The sequence below is a fragment of the Eleginops maclovinus genome, chromosome 7, assembly GCF_036324505.1.
Source record: "Eleginops maclovinus isolate JMC-PN-2008 ecotype Puerto Natales chromosome 7, JC_Emac_rtc_rv5, whole genome shotgun sequence".
Classification (NCBI taxonomy): Eukaryota; Metazoa; Chordata; class Actinopteri; order Perciformes; family Eleginopidae; genus Eleginops; species Eleginops maclovinus.
In genome coordinates, this window is record NC_086355.1 from 4296260 (window position 1) to 4311541 (window position 15282).

The window sequence follows — 15282 nt, forward strand, 5'->3', positions numbered from 1 at the left end:
GTGGCTATTCATAGCGTCGGGAAGAGGGTTGGTTGATATTTATGAATGAGGAGGTTCAGTGCGGCGTTGATCAGCACTTGTGACCCGAGCAATCACTGAAATGAGTGCGAGTCAAACTATTGACCCCAATCAGCAGGCCTGAAGGAGGCTAGAGTACGTCAATACATACATGGTGAGCTTAGTCAATCTAATAACACCTTTTTACAACACACAGAGGAGTTAACCTCCAATCCTAATTATTGTCCAAGTTTTGCTTAATGTATGCTTCTCTTTTTACTACTTAAGCTCACAACATCATCATGGAAGATATTAGAGGTGCACTTATTTGCTTCACAGACTTATTTGCGCATAATCATTTGTTCCTCTAGTTGCAGCTCGGTTTGACATTTCCACCTTGTGCCCAAACGGTTAAAAATGTATTTTCAGATGCTTCTCTATTGTTGCTTTATTTTGATTTGTGACCAACTATTGCTGTTTTGTTCTTAATCCATCATCTCCACGTGTGCAACAGCGCTGAGTTATAAATAAGATGTTTGCCGTTAATGTGATGAAAGACCGGAGCTGGGAATCTCATCATCCCCACAGACTCTATCCATCTCCCATTCATTCCTTATTCACCCCCATATACTCCCCTCTCCCCTCTGCTGTTTCTCAGTCTTACCTGAGCCGTGGTCACTGCTGCTGCTCTTCTGGCTGAAGCTCCTGAACAGTGAGGTCACGTCTTCTCCCAGCACCATGGTACAGTTCTCTATGAGGAGGCGGACCAGCTCACACACCTGCAGAGAGAAGCACCGCCTCGTTAGAGCCTAAACACTTTGGACTTTTCTTTGCTTACGCTGCTGACCATTCATTTTCATTGTTACACAGTTGGCTGAAAGGGTAATAAAGGTTATTGTTTATGCAACGCTTCATTTGCTCTTGCATTTCCTCTGGGATTCAGCAGAAATTCAGCAAGCATACAAACTCACACTCAAATGCTGCCTCCTTGCTGATGATTTGGACATTGATCTGATGCAAAAACGCTGAGAAACATGTGTAGTTGCTTTCTCTGGAGGCTCAAATCATGACCTAGATAACTGTGTGATTTCGGACCCAAACAAAGTCCAAAAGTTGTGTTTTCTTGTGTCGATGTCCCACATTATCATTCTGAGAAATGTTCTTCTTTGTTTGCTTCCACAGATGTTTGGCCTTCAAACTACACAAGTATTTTCATTCCTCAGCCACCAAGAAAACATCAAAATCCCTCTTCCCGCTCCTGGATAACATCCTGACAATAATACATGTATTAGCTTTGCTTATCACTTGTTTAAAGGTGTATTGAATGACCAAGACACCCAATCTTTATAACAGAAGCTTTACTAACGCGTATCACGTCTTAGAAGAGGATGAATGTTAGAGCAAATAAACACATTGCCATTCATGAATTAACACACTTTTAAATGGCTTTTTTATACAAACTATGACATTTTCAGATTTCTTAAAGAGTCAGTTTAAGTAAAACATGTCGACAGTGTCTTTGCTTTCAAGAAATTATCCACAGTTGGAACATGTCCTCAAACAAATCACTTCACTTGGCTGAAACCAGTGCCTTTTAAACTAAACACATGACGCGCTATGACAGAAATAGTCACAAGTCATATCCTCCGTGGAAAGTTTCCACTCAAATCTGTCAGTGAGTTTAATAAATGAGATGTTTTTCCCGCCATCGCTGCATTACTGCGACCCTTTGGAAGACACACAGGAGACAAAACACGCTCTTGAGTGCCTCAGTGTTTGTTTGTTTGCTGGGCCAGATGTCTGTGGCACAGCTGTACACTCTGGAGTCCATATGTGTTGTATGACTCAGAAGAAAAGTCTGCACAAAACAGGTTGTTTCTGCCTGTTGTCAAGTTATAAAATGTCTTATGTTCTAAAAGAGAGCAAGACAATCTGAAACGAGGATCAAATAATAAGGCTTTTTACCACTAAAATCAATTTGTTTCACTATTTTTTACGAATTTAGCGATTTCTTTTGTATTCTAGCGACAAACAAGTGGATTCATATTAAAAACAGGTGGAGGTCAGTTCAGGGCACTGTGGTTTTAGGTCATGTTTGAAGATACAAATACTTCCCCAGACTAATAATGCACCAGATTTGGGATTAAAATATAAAAGAAACATTTGACCTGACAGATGATGGGAGATGAGCGCTATTGCATAACTTACTGAGTCCTTCGTTTAGTACCTAGGGAAAGTTAATCTTACTGTAACCAGAGAGCAATTGCAACGTTAACCTCCAGGTTTTATCTCTATAACCGCTCTTTAAATACCACTTGTGCTACTGATTGCTGTATGAAAGCCTGAGGATGCATTTTACATGGATTAGGGTAATTCTCATCTCTTCTATCCATATCCTGCAGGGACAGTTTCACTTACATAAGAAGCAAATGCATGCCTCATCTGTCTGTCATTCTCCGCCTTTGCTTCCTACACCTTTAAAGGGGCCTTATTATGCTCTTTGAGGCTCATATTTGTATTTTTTGTCCTGTGAACTTTGGGATTTTAGCCTTTGCAGACCACTTACATGCACTTAAACCTATATAAACACACTACATGAAAGGGAAACCCCCTAAATGCATAAAGTATGCAGGGAAATGAACTAAATCTGCTGAGTCATGAGTATCTGAACATCCTTCATTACATCATTCACCAATACAAAAAACATGGAGGAATCTCAGTGATTTGCTTTAGGGGAGGTTGAATGTAACCAATTATCTTTGGGTGTGCGAAACCTGTTTGTGATTACAGGTGAGTGTTGTTACCTGTAGATACTGTTTCCACTGTGACATCTGTCTGCCATCAGCGCACAATGACATTCCTCTGTCTCCTTCCTGAAGAACAGTACTTTAAAGTCAGTATGTGTTAATCAATCCATAATTACAGGAGACAGATGCTGGTATGTCTGCGTTTAAAAAGAGGCACACCCGGCAGCTTCAGTTCGCTGATGAAAAGCCTTTAAAAATAAGCTTCTCTTCTTTTTTATGACGATGTTGAAATTGAAGTTTCTGAATTGGTCCCTTCCCATTCTGAATGTTCACAACAAGCCTGTGATGAAATGTTTCCTAATGAGCTGCCATTTAGGTAGAAGCTATACATCCTTGGGTCAAAACAGACCGAATCATAACATATTAAACAAGACATGGAACTCATTGTATTAGTAGTTGTTCAGTTCAGTTAATTAACGTTGGGTTTATTGGTGTGTGATTTCTTAGGCGTCTTAAAACCTGGTTTAAAAGGTGCTTCAACGATTGTTGTTGTAACTTGTAGGACATCTCTCTATACGTTGCACGTAGAAAGCCTGTCCAATATTGTGACAATTCTGGCCTTTCTGTGTAATTACAGGGTTTAAAGATGATTTATTTCTGAGGGAAAATGATTGGAAATGCACGCTAACATATCATCTGAGCCCTGCAATGCCAAAATAAAACGCTTTTTCCATTTCTGTCCAAAAGACCACTGTCAATCTTTAACCCCCATCAGATTTTGGGGTTTTCCTTGATTCATGATCATCATATCTACAGTAACTCTTTTTCATTAAGGCTCTCTGTCCTCCTCCACCCTTCAGTCAGCATTCCTCTCCATCACTCAGAGAGGAGTTGCTACTCGATACACAGCACAGGTAGAAAGAGCCTGAAGGCATCCTTTCACTCATCCATCAACCGCACATTCAGAACAGCTTCTTCTTATTCGACGGGATGTTATCTTAAACTCTCTATCAACTTCTCTCTTCACAGAATATCATTCTGCAATATGCATGTGTTACAGCTGTGTGTGAGTGGAGTATTTCTAAAGGTCTACAGTCAACACATCCATCCTGCAGACTGCAAAGAAAGTCTATTTTTCTTCTACTGTGATACAGAAAAGACACTTTGGAGTTGGAGAAAACAAACAGGCTCCAGAGAAAAACAAACCTTCTTTTGAATGACTTGTCTCTCTGTCTCCATCTGAAGTATTCCTCAAACTGGAGCTGTATTTACCTCCTGAACAGCTAAGCCAAAAACATTTAAATCATACGCTGCCGAAAAGAAGGAGGGAAACGGAGACTAAACTGAATTGGCTTCTACCGAGCATTCACGTGTCTCCACAGAAAGTTGGATAACGGCCATTACACAGCCAGGAGCCGCGCTGGTTTCAGTGCGACCGCAAGGAGGGAAATAATGAAATCGAACTTTGTTATTTTTTGGAGTTTTTTTCCCCAGAAAAGGCAGCCTCCGCTCAGGCTGCACACACAAACACGCCGCGTGGGAGGGGAAGTGTTATCAGGGGAGTATTTATGAAAGAGATATTTAGGTTTTTGTGGGAAGTGGTGGTATTTCTGCTGAAATGTGTGTGTGTGTGTGTGTGTGTGTGTGTGTGTGTGTGTGTGTGTGTGTGTGTGTGTGTGTGTGTGTGTGTGTGTGTGTGTGTGTGTGTGTGTGTGTGTGTGTGTGTGTGTGTGTGTGTGTAGGTGTTTAGTAACAGATCTTCTCCAGCTAAAACACACACTAAGCCTTGGGATTCTGTAAGAGATTCTTCGAATGTTTTCTCAATGAACCACAACAACCTCAGCGTACACACAAACACACACACACACACACACACACACACTTATAAAGATAAGCAAACCAGCCACCCACAGAGACAGTGTGTGTGTAACTCAAATACTGTAACTTTCCAGAAAGACCACATATTTCAGAACGATATGAGGCTTTGTATGTCTTAGTGACAACATAATGGGCAGGGGGGGGCTTCCACTGTGGACTCCGGCTGCAGCCACTGCTGGGGAATTAAGACATTTTGAGTTATCCCTGCTTGGCAAGCTAGGATGGAGAATGAGGGATTAAGGTTGCTTCACGTTTGAGTTAACTTTAGTTCACAAACATACTTTAATAATATATGGATTAGCTCTAAGTTTTGGGAAATATGCAACAACAACTAAATGTGTTGAGAGTAAGATGAGAAAATCCATCAGACTGCAAATAAATAAGTATGTAAAATACTTTATTTAAGATTAGATAGAGACAGTTAGCTTGGCTTGAAGTTTCCAAACTTTATATAGAGTCACAATTTCAATGGTGTCTTACCTATCACTGTTAAGTAACTTACCCAAGTTAAAACACTAGTTTTTTTAGGTAAGATATTTCAGAACGACTTCACTCACAGCCAAGAAGAAGTCCCTCATTGTTTTTGTATTAAGTTTGTTGTAAAAAATACACAAATGTGATACAATTTGACCTTTTGTTATTTTTATTGAGACCAGTAGTCAGATGTCTTGCCTTTGGACAGATTTAGGCTAGCTGTCCCCCTTGTTTCAAGTATTTATGCTAAGCTAAGCTAAACAGCACATTGAGAAGGGTGATCATCATCTTTAATAAGTGTAGATCCAAAAATATCAAAGTGAAGAACTTCTTGAGTCCACTGAGGTGCTACAGGTGTGTGTGTGTGTGTGTGTGTGTGTGTGTGTGTGTGTGTGTGTGTGTGTGTGTGCGTGTGCGTGTGCGTGTGTGTGTTTGAAAGGCTTCCTGAGATCGTGTGTAAACTCTGAGGAATTTAACATTTCACTGGAGTAATAGAAGCAAGCTGCCTCAGCATGAGTGTGTACATTGCATGGAGTGTATGTGTGTGTGGGACAGACAGAAGAGTGTTTGACAGACAGCCAAGATATTGAGATTTCCCTGACACAGGTATACCGTGTGTGCACACATATGTATTCACACATACACACACAATCTGTGAGCCTGAAAGCCGATTGTCAGCTTCGGGAATCTGAGCGCTGACCTCCACGCAGGAGCTGACCCACTAACACACAGCTGTAACACACACACACACGTTCAACACATCACACACACGCTCAGTCACGTTCACATGTCATCACTGACGATCGCTCCTGAGCTGAAATCACAGCATTCTTGCACTCTGCCGAGCTTAAAGTCACTGAGCTCAGAGCAAGACTTGACAGGAGTGAGGAAAAGCTTAACAGTTCCATGCTGACTTACTCTCAAGCACACAGGAAAATGTGTGTGTGTGTGTGTGTGTGTGTGTGTGTGTGTGTGTGTGTGTGTGTGTGTGTGTGTGTGTGTGTGTGTGTGTGTGTGTGTGTGTGTGTGTTCCTCCTCACCGTCTTGGTGCCCTCCCCCTCCATCTCGGGGGTGCTTGGTGCTGGAGCCCAAAGCATGCTGGGAGCGATGCAGACGGACAGGTTGAAGGCGTTCATCTGGTTGTCGTGGGCGTTGCCTTGGATACAGTGCAGCACGGCGATCACGTGACGCAGCAGCAGCAGGTTCTCGGCGGGCAGGAACTGCAGCAACCTTTAAGGGAGAAGAAAAGGAAGTGAGGAAGGAAGGTTAGAAGGATGGTAGGAGATGGACATGAAGGGAATTAAAGACCACAGCGATCCTCAAACACTTCTTCTTCTCACAGTGTGTGCGTGTTGGCCGATCTCCACAGGAATCTATCCACAAACATTTACAAAATTGCCTAAATGTTACTTGTTTTTGTTTTCCTAAGAGAAGGAATTTAGTCTGGTGCTTCTGGGAATGACTTGTCCTCTTTGACCTGTCTGTCTTTTCCTCTCTAGACATAAACAGGGTGTCATTTAAAGGAAAAGCCACAAGCCTCATTTAACTTGTCACCAATCTGTATAACGAACGTCTGTATGACTTGTGTTCGTGCTCACTGGACAGAAACACACAGTAATACTTTGTGTATTAAACGTGGAATAAGCATCAGAGATCATACCTTTGGACCGCTTGCGTCCTCTCCTCCCCTGCCTCTCCCTCCATCACATCCATCCACTGCTCGTACAGATCCACACACAGCAGGCTGCCTGGGATGTTTCTCAGGAAGTCCTGGATGTGAAAATAAAAAGAGAGTTTTTAAGATCAATTATCAAGAACTGAGGAAATCATTTAGTCTATAAAATGCATTGCCATTGTACATCCTTCATTTGAGAAGATGCATAAAGACCTGCATACTGCCGGTTTATTCCCTCCTTAATTCATGCAACAATCAAAGCAACCTTCCTTGAGTGCATGAAGAAAAGTTCAGACCCTAAAGCAATGTTAAATATATTTTTTAAGTGCCACAGAAATGAGGCCATCCGGTACAAGAACACCTCGAGGAAAGCCCAGAAATAGCCATCAAGGTTATAAAGGTGAAAAAGGGAAAAAAGCATGCTGTTAAAAGCATGGAAAATGGAAACTAGGGCAAAAATATAGAACATCCTGAGGGTATAACACAAAAAAAGGATCCCTTTTACAACAGTATTAAACATCGTGTGTAAAATAAAGAAAGAAAAGTATTATGAAATTGTCAAAACTTTAAGAATTTCACCTCTATCCACGCGCTTTTGGACATTATTACCTGTCCTATCCTTAATATGAACTCTTATACATTAGCTGTTGCTGCTTTGACACCTGAATTTCCCTGCAGAGATTAATAACGTTTTACCTTCCTTATCTAAATACCATTATTCATTGAGACCATGTATCCAGTTTCCTGTGGTTTTACTTCAGAAATAACTTTAACAATTTAGTTTTTGGCATCAGTAAATTTTCTCTCAAAGCACTAATTGTTTAACAAAAGGACAATCCGTGTTCGGGTAAAGTCCGACAGGGCAGTGAGATCAATCAGCCCTGTGTTAAAGCCCACAGCACCTCAGCTGCTCCTGATGCTGTGTGTGTGTGTGTGTGTGTGTGTGTGTGTGTGTGTGTGTGTGTGTGTGTGTGTGTGTGTGTGTGTGTGTGTGTGTGTGTGTGTGTGTGTGTGTGTGTGTGTGTGTGTGTGTTGGATGCTGAACAATGCAGCACCTTGTGTATGTATCTGGCAGCTCTGCAGAGACAGATTATCCTGTCTGGACCTCTGTGCCTCTGGACGCACATCAGTCGCTCCTCCTGCTCTCTGTTGTCTGCTTTCTAACCAGTGTGACGTGGCAGTGTGTGTGTGTGTGTGTGCGTGCGTGCGTGTGTTACCTTGAGGACAGCGGCGATGACGAACACAGACTGGTGTGTGATCTCCGGGTCTTCGCTTCCACTGTCCACTCTGTCTCGCAGCTCCCGGCAGGCTTTGGCCCCGGCTGACCTCCTGAAGATGCCCCTGGTGTACGGCCCCTCCAGGTACAGGAACACCAACATGTCCTGCAGGAATTACATCATCCTATTTATAAATATTCTGAATACTTTCTATCAAGACAAAGAAATTAGCAGGTTTATATAGCTGTCCAGACTTTGCACTCAAAAGCCCGAGCGAGCAACCCTCAAAACAGAAATGCTTTCAGCGAAACCATTTTACGCTTAAGGGCTTAATTGCACAGAAAGTCCAGTAATGTTTAAACCATAGGAAATAAAAGGATTTACGGACTTAGTGAATTTAGCTCTTAGTCCCTGCTCTTTGTTTTTGATTCATTAGTTCCTAAAATCTAAATAAATGTGCACAAAAGATTAATCTAAAAATCCTTCCTGTCGCTTCAAAAGGGTTTTATTATGAGTTAAATGAAGATAAACTCAGAGGACATTACATTAAAAAGGATTATTCAATGATTATTCTTGTGGTTTGAAATTGCCTAAAACAAACAACTATCATTTCTGGATATCTCACGAAAAAGACTGGAGAGACGAGCGTATGATTTTGAATCAGAGGAACATGTAAAGTATTGTGGAACAAGGAGCCAAACTAGCCATGTAGACTCAGTGAGGTCTTTCTAAAACCTTTCTTTAGAGCGCCACAGGATCAGAGAGGAACATTTCTTTGTTGAGGTTAGTAGTTTTCACTTCTCATGCCTCTAAAGTTTGTCCATTTCTTTAATTTAAGGGGTCATTAACCTGCAAAACAGTGACTTAAAGTAGTGAAAGCAACCCCTCTAATTGTCCATACCACAAGAGTACATCTCTCACTTCTTTAAATACACTGTGACCCCTCGAGACAGGACCCTGACCTCTCCCTCTGGCCTTACGTGACCCCCGCACTCGACTCACCATGACAGGCTTGGGCAGGCCATGGTCTGGAGAGCAGACTGAGCTCAGGGGGCGTCCGAACAGACGACCCTGAGTCGGGGAGAGGGATGTCGGGGAGAGGGGGAGGCCATCCAGCTGCGTGTTGGAGCCTCTCCAGAAAGGCCAGTTGATCAGAGACCTCTTCCTCTTAAAGGACTTCTGCTGACCAGGCTCTGTGGGGGGAAGAAGAGGAAGAGGTGAGCTGTGGTTCCAGACACCATCAGATTGCTGCTGCTTGAGCAATGCATGTGGAAATCCCAACATCTGCCAAAGTTTTGTGATTACCAAATTGCAAATTTAAGGGTTTCGTTTTAGAGATCTGAGTTAACATTTTCCAACGAGGAGGTGGGGAATTGTTTCGCAGTAAGACGAGGTGTCCCATATTTAAGACTTTTTCAGCATGCACATAAATGCTTGGTCTGTCCACTAAACTTTGACCAAGTATTCACACACTTAAAACATGTAGTTGGGATGGAGAAACACACCAATGAGACAGAAACACAGAAGAAGAAAGAACCATTGACTCAGAATTTGAGATTCAACATATGTAGGCATGCCCCTACCTAAGACAACCATTTCATTTAAGGTGTGTGTGTGTGTGTGTGTGTGTGTGTGTGTGTGTGTGTGTGTGTGTGTGTGTGTGTGTGTGTGTGTGTGTGTGTGTGTGTGTCACATTCATGCATGTATGGGGCTCTGTGTGGCTCTGCAGGCTTGTGACTGAGTGTCATTTGTTAAACATTTGCTTAGAGGTGCTCGTCGGTCACACTGTCTACCTGTGTGTGTTTGCAGGTCGGTCCTCACTGCGTCTGCATGTTTCAAACTGTGCGTGCATTTAAAAAGGTGCATGTCAAGTGAACTGTGAAACAAACATCTACTGATTGTCTTTATGGAAAATGAAGCACGCAAACATGTGTCGGCTTTATGGAACAGAAACTTTAAAGACACTAAAGATCAGCTGGTTTCAGAGAAATATGATGATTTGCTGATTTTCTCCCACAAAAAAAGCACCATGAAATTTCACCTTGTGTTCAATGTCTCATTTTAACAATGTGATCACATGATTCCTTCCGGTATTACTGCAGATCTACTGTAAGATAGGTTATTTCAAATATACTGACAGACAAATGTACAGTTATGAGACAGACTAACTGTGCGATGGTGACAGATGGCCAACTTTATACTGTAATCCCCGGAGGTCAACAAGCGCTCCGGTCTGATCTGCGTGCGTCACTTTTTAGTGGATTCTAGACGTTTAAGCGTTTCTTAATGCTGCATATGAGTTATTCAAATTGGGGAAGATTTATTTTTCATTTGCATGTGTTTTGGCACATTTGTGTTTTTATATTGCTTCGTTTCTGAAGCTGCCGCCTGATGGAAGTGTTTGTACCACCTTAACCGTAGGTGATCCAATTCACAAATCGACAATAAAAAGGTAATAATGTTGAATTATTTTCTGGATTGCGACTACTCTAAAACACCTATCTGAAATACTGGTGAGGTCTGTAAGTTTGCACGGGCTCCAATAAATGTTAAAGAGCCGATGCAGTGACTTTTTATTGAAACAACTTCAACACCAGCTGTCTTAATACATTAGGACTTGAATCCAAGGGTGGGACTCTCCTGATTCCTTCAGTGGGTGGAGGACCCTAAAGAGCGATCTAAATATGTGGCATTCTTCACACAAAACTCATTATTTAACGATCTGTCGTGGCGCCGTGCCCAAATACACTCTGGAACAAAGTTCAACGGTAACAGAATTACTGCGCCGCTCACAGCAGGCATCGCCATCATGGAAAAAAACATGACCTGTAGACGAGGCGTTACATCATTACAGCTTTCTAATCAGGGAGCAGTTTGAAGAAGGAGGAATGAGGAAGTACACTGCTTGTTGACATGGTGGGCTATTCCACTATCCTAGAATCCCCTGATGTCTCTTTTTTTAAATGTTTTTTTGGAAGAATTGATTAACATTATCACAAAATGGAGATACCAGATCAGAGGATTTGATGGACCTCGTTTTATTTTTTGAAACTTCCTCCCAAACATAAACAAACCTTCTCAGTTTTCCACATTAACCTCCCATAGTGAATCCACACATCACATGTAGACTTTTGGTCGCTGGAAATCTGACATTATAGCAAACAAGTTGGACCTCTTCAGCCGGCAGAGACGCCATCTCTGCTTTAAAGATGTGTCGTGTTTCTTGCATAATTAAAGTTTGGGAGTTGGACAGGATATAGAAGTGAAATACTGTTTTGGTACCAGCTGAAATGTGTCCATAACACACATTCATGACTGTTATGTGCTTTATTAAGAATATGTTTTATGCAGTGTTTATGCACGGAGTGTCAAACCGCATTTGAGAACTACTGCTGTTACTGAAAAGGGGTTAGTACTTAATTTTTCTATTGGATAGCGCTCCAACTCATTGTGCGTGATAGGGTAAGGGGCGGGACATCTCTAAGCGATTGACCAATCACAACAGAGCCGGCCAGCTCACCAATCAGAGCAGACTGGGCTCTGGTTTCAGACAGAGGTTGAAAAGAGGTGGTGCAGCACAGGCAGTATGAGAAACATAAAGAGCTTTTTGAACATTAAAGCATGGAGACAGTAGAGACACAAAACACAAATATGAAACCTGAAAATTAGCAGAATACGTCTCTTTTTTTACTGCTTACTTTGCCTTCAGTCAATTATGGCTTTTTGGACATTCGGTGACAGCTGTGGCGATAACTCAATTCAATCTCTGGCACACATGCAGTGTTGCACAACAGACCAATCTTGGAACAAATTGGAACATAACATCTCCAAAGATTTACTTTACATTATTTTGCAACATTCAACGCACAATTTCCTGCGGGTAATTTGAGAGTAAATGCTCCTGCCATGGCTACAGCCCAACAAACACACACGATGGTTGGCTCTCGGAGTGGGTGTGAATGATTAGGGCCTCTATGGTGGCAGGGCTGGTAAGGAGCGATTGCGTAAGATGCTGTTATGCTTGAAGTAAAGGAATCTGAGGCGAAGCTTGTGGTTGGCAAACTGCAGCCTCCTGGACTGGAAAACACACTTTTCTCTCCTCAACTTGTTTTCCTCTAAAGCTCACCCCCTTTTTTTCCATCCCGGTCCCCCGTTACTCACCCTAGTTCCTGTCCTCTTGTTTTTCTTTCACATTTTTCTGTCCCCTCTTGCATTTGAGGTCCCCTTTTCCATGTGTCCCTCTGAAAATTCTTCCTCTTTATCTGTTACATTCTGGTGTTTCTTTTCCCTTCACCTCCGCTGGCCTTCAGACTTACTCAATCGCTGTGTCATCTCTTTTCACTTTCCATCTTCCTATTCTCATACTCATCCATCTCTACTGGGGTTTCTTCCTCTTTGTCTGTCTGATGTTTTTCTTTTTCTGACACTGCGTTTCTCCTAACCCCCGCTGTAACCCCTGCTCCGCTAACATCTCCTTTCCCACCGCTCTCCTCGACTCTTTTTCCCAAACCGACTCATCCTCAGAATTACCAACATGACAAATTGATGAGCACTAACCGAGACAGATGTTTATGGAGGTCATAAAGAACTTTCTGTTCTGCATTTATACTTAGTATCCTCATATTTCTTCTTGTAGTTTCACCCAGAATTAGATTTATGCAAGAGTTCCTGATACTGACCAACCACCTATTTGAGAACTTGACTGGCATGTTGAGGAAAATGTTTCATACTGTCACGGTTCATTTATGCCTAATTTGTTGCTGCAGATTTTTAAACCACCATTGGAAAGAACAGTACGCTCATTTTCAGGACATGTCTCCATGCTCTAATGTTCAGAAAGCTCTTTATGTTTCTCATACTGCCTGTGCTGCAGCTCCTCTTTTCACCCTCTGTCTGAAACCAGAGCCCGGTCTGCTCTGATTGGTTAGCTGGCCGGCTCTGTTGTGATTGGTCAACAGCTTAGAGATGTCCCGCCCTTTAGACTATCACGCACAATGAGTTGAAGTGCTATCCAATAGAAATTTTAAGTAGTAACCCGTTTTTCAGTTAACAACAGTAGTTCTAAAATGCGGTTTGACAAAAAGAGCGTCCGTGCATAAACTCTGCATAAAACACATTTCTACTTTGGTCATGAATGTGTGTTATGGACACATTTCAGCTGGTACCAAAACAGTATTTCACTTCTATATCCTGTCCAACTCCCAAACTTTAATTATGCAAGAAACACGACACATCTTTAAAGCAGAGATGGCGTCTCTGCTGCAGGAAGAGGTCCAACTTATTTGCTATAATGTCAGATTTCCAGCGACCAAAAGTCTACATGTGATGTGTGGATTCACTATGGGAGGTTAATGTGGAAAACTGAGAAGGTTTGTTTATGTTTGGGAGGAAGTTTCATATAAAAATAATAGGTCCATACAATCTTCTGATCTGGTATCTCCATGTTTGTGTCAATGTCAATTCTTTCTAAAACCATTTCAAAAAAGACATCAGGAGATTGTAGTTAGTGGAGTAGCCCACCATGTCAACATCACGTACAATGTGTTCAGAAACTCCCTCTGGAGTGGGATTTTAGCCTTTGCAGACCATTCCAGAGTAGGAAAACTTATATAACACACTACAGGAAACAAAATAATAGGGCTCTTTAGCACTTAATGAGGACAATAATTGTTGGTTTGAAACCAGTTCACTAATTTCGAGGGCAAAATGAAATGTCCCAGCATGTTCGCTTCACTATTCCAGGGTTAGGTTTTTGGTTCAAATGTTTTTTAAAAGCCTTTTTTGAAAATTCGGGCATCTCACATGACGCATAAATATTCATCAGTGTTGTTTCAACTCTTTCTCCCTTTGATCGTGTCACTACAAGTTAAATTGCTTTCACAACTGGAATACATTACAGTTCTGAAGTACACTTCCTTTCTTTGGAGAAAAGTCTCATGTGGCTTTGTGAAAACAGTCCGACCAATACAAAGGGAACTGCAGTCCTGTCTTACCTATAAGTGAAGCCTGTCCCGGGGTAACTTTGCTGTGTTTGAGGATGAACTGGCACTGGGTGTCGGGGGGGAGACACTGGTCCAGCAGCAGCACCCCTGGAGAGTCTGTGGGAGTGGTCGGATCCCTCCCTGCTCCGACCCCGTTGCCCCCTCCATCCCGAATGTGGCTCATCTTAATGCTGAAGGGAAACTCGTGGCCTGAAAGAGAGGGTCAGGGTCCAGGGGTTAAAGATTTGGTATGTGCACTAAGTCAAGGAAGAAAAATATGTATAATATTAATTAAATAAGATAATAATTGAAGGATTTTAGTTGACATTTTTGTGGGTTTTTTCAATGTAGACAACTACAAAAATAAAATGTGATTAAAATGAAAGCAGAAGTGCATTAAAAAAACAGCGGTCTGTTGTTGAGGAATTCAGTGGGAACTACAGGACAAAGGATATGGTTAAAAAAATGTCACGGAAATACCAATGTGTCACTAACTGACTGCTATGAAATGCTTCCAGATGTTCAGTTTTTGGTGTTCTGCTGATGCAGCCCCATGATGTGTGTAATCTGTACATTAGTACCATCATCATAGAGATGAGACAGGATGTTTTCTGTTGAACTTTAATGCATTTACAAAAGATGCATGCTTATTATGAATCTAATCCTGCACCACTGGAGGAAGAAGAGCTTGTTTTAAAAAGGAAGGTTTACATAACATGTATGACAGGTGGACTCACCAATAAGAGGGTATGGAGGGTCATCCTTACTGGAGCTCACCCACAACCTGTGGTCTTTTTCGCAGCCCTAAAACCCAGAAAAAGGAGAATCAGGATTAACAATATATAATATTTACATTCTGATTGTGTTTAGGTACCTACAGGAAGGTACGTCTGGTGTAACAATCCTGATGTAAATGCAAAGTATAATTTATGAAATGCTAAACTTGAAATCTTATTTACAACATGGTGATATTCCCCTCCAAAAATGTATGTTCCAAAACATTATAAATCGTGGGAAAAAGTTAAAAAAGAACAACATTACTTTGTGAACATGCTTTGTTAGGACAGTCTAAAATGAATACTCTCATCTATTAACCGTAGATGTTAAACAAACCCTATTTTATGAGCATACATGTACTGTAATGAATAGCTCCGGTAGCGGCTACTTTAAGTCACATCTAAGCGCAGTCACTTGTAATCCAGCTGAGCTTCAGCAGCCGTCTTTGGTTACTCACCGAAATGCCAAACTGCAGCAGAGCCATGCGGATGACATCAGCGGTGTTGTCACTGTTGCTGACCGCAAGTGTTTTGGCC

At 41.8% G+C, this 15282-nt stretch overlaps 1 protein-coding gene across 1 annotated transcript in view; it reads right to left on the minus strand.

Moving 5' to 3' along the window:
* LOC134867739 (rho GTPase-activating protein 20-like) overlaps window positions 1-15282 on the minus strand; it is a 33495-nt gene that overhangs the window by 4065 nt on the left and 14148 nt on the right. Inside the window, exons 7-14 of the mRNA XM_063888528.1 lie at window positions 15204-15281; window positions 14707-14773; window positions 13982-14179; window positions 8991-9181; window positions 7989-8153; window positions 6757-6866; window positions 6137-6326; window positions 662-776 (exon numbers count right to left, since the gene is read on the minus strand). Of these exons, the coding sequence (XP_063744598.1) occupies window positions 662-776; window positions 6137-6326; window positions 6757-6866; window positions 7989-8153; window positions 8991-9181; window positions 13982-14179; window positions 14707-14773; window positions 15204-15281 (1114 nt within the window). The remainder of the gene's footprint in view (window positions 1-661; window positions 777-6136; window positions 6327-6756; window positions 6867-7988; window positions 8154-8990; window positions 9182-13981; window positions 14180-14706; window positions 14774-15203; window position 15282) is intronic.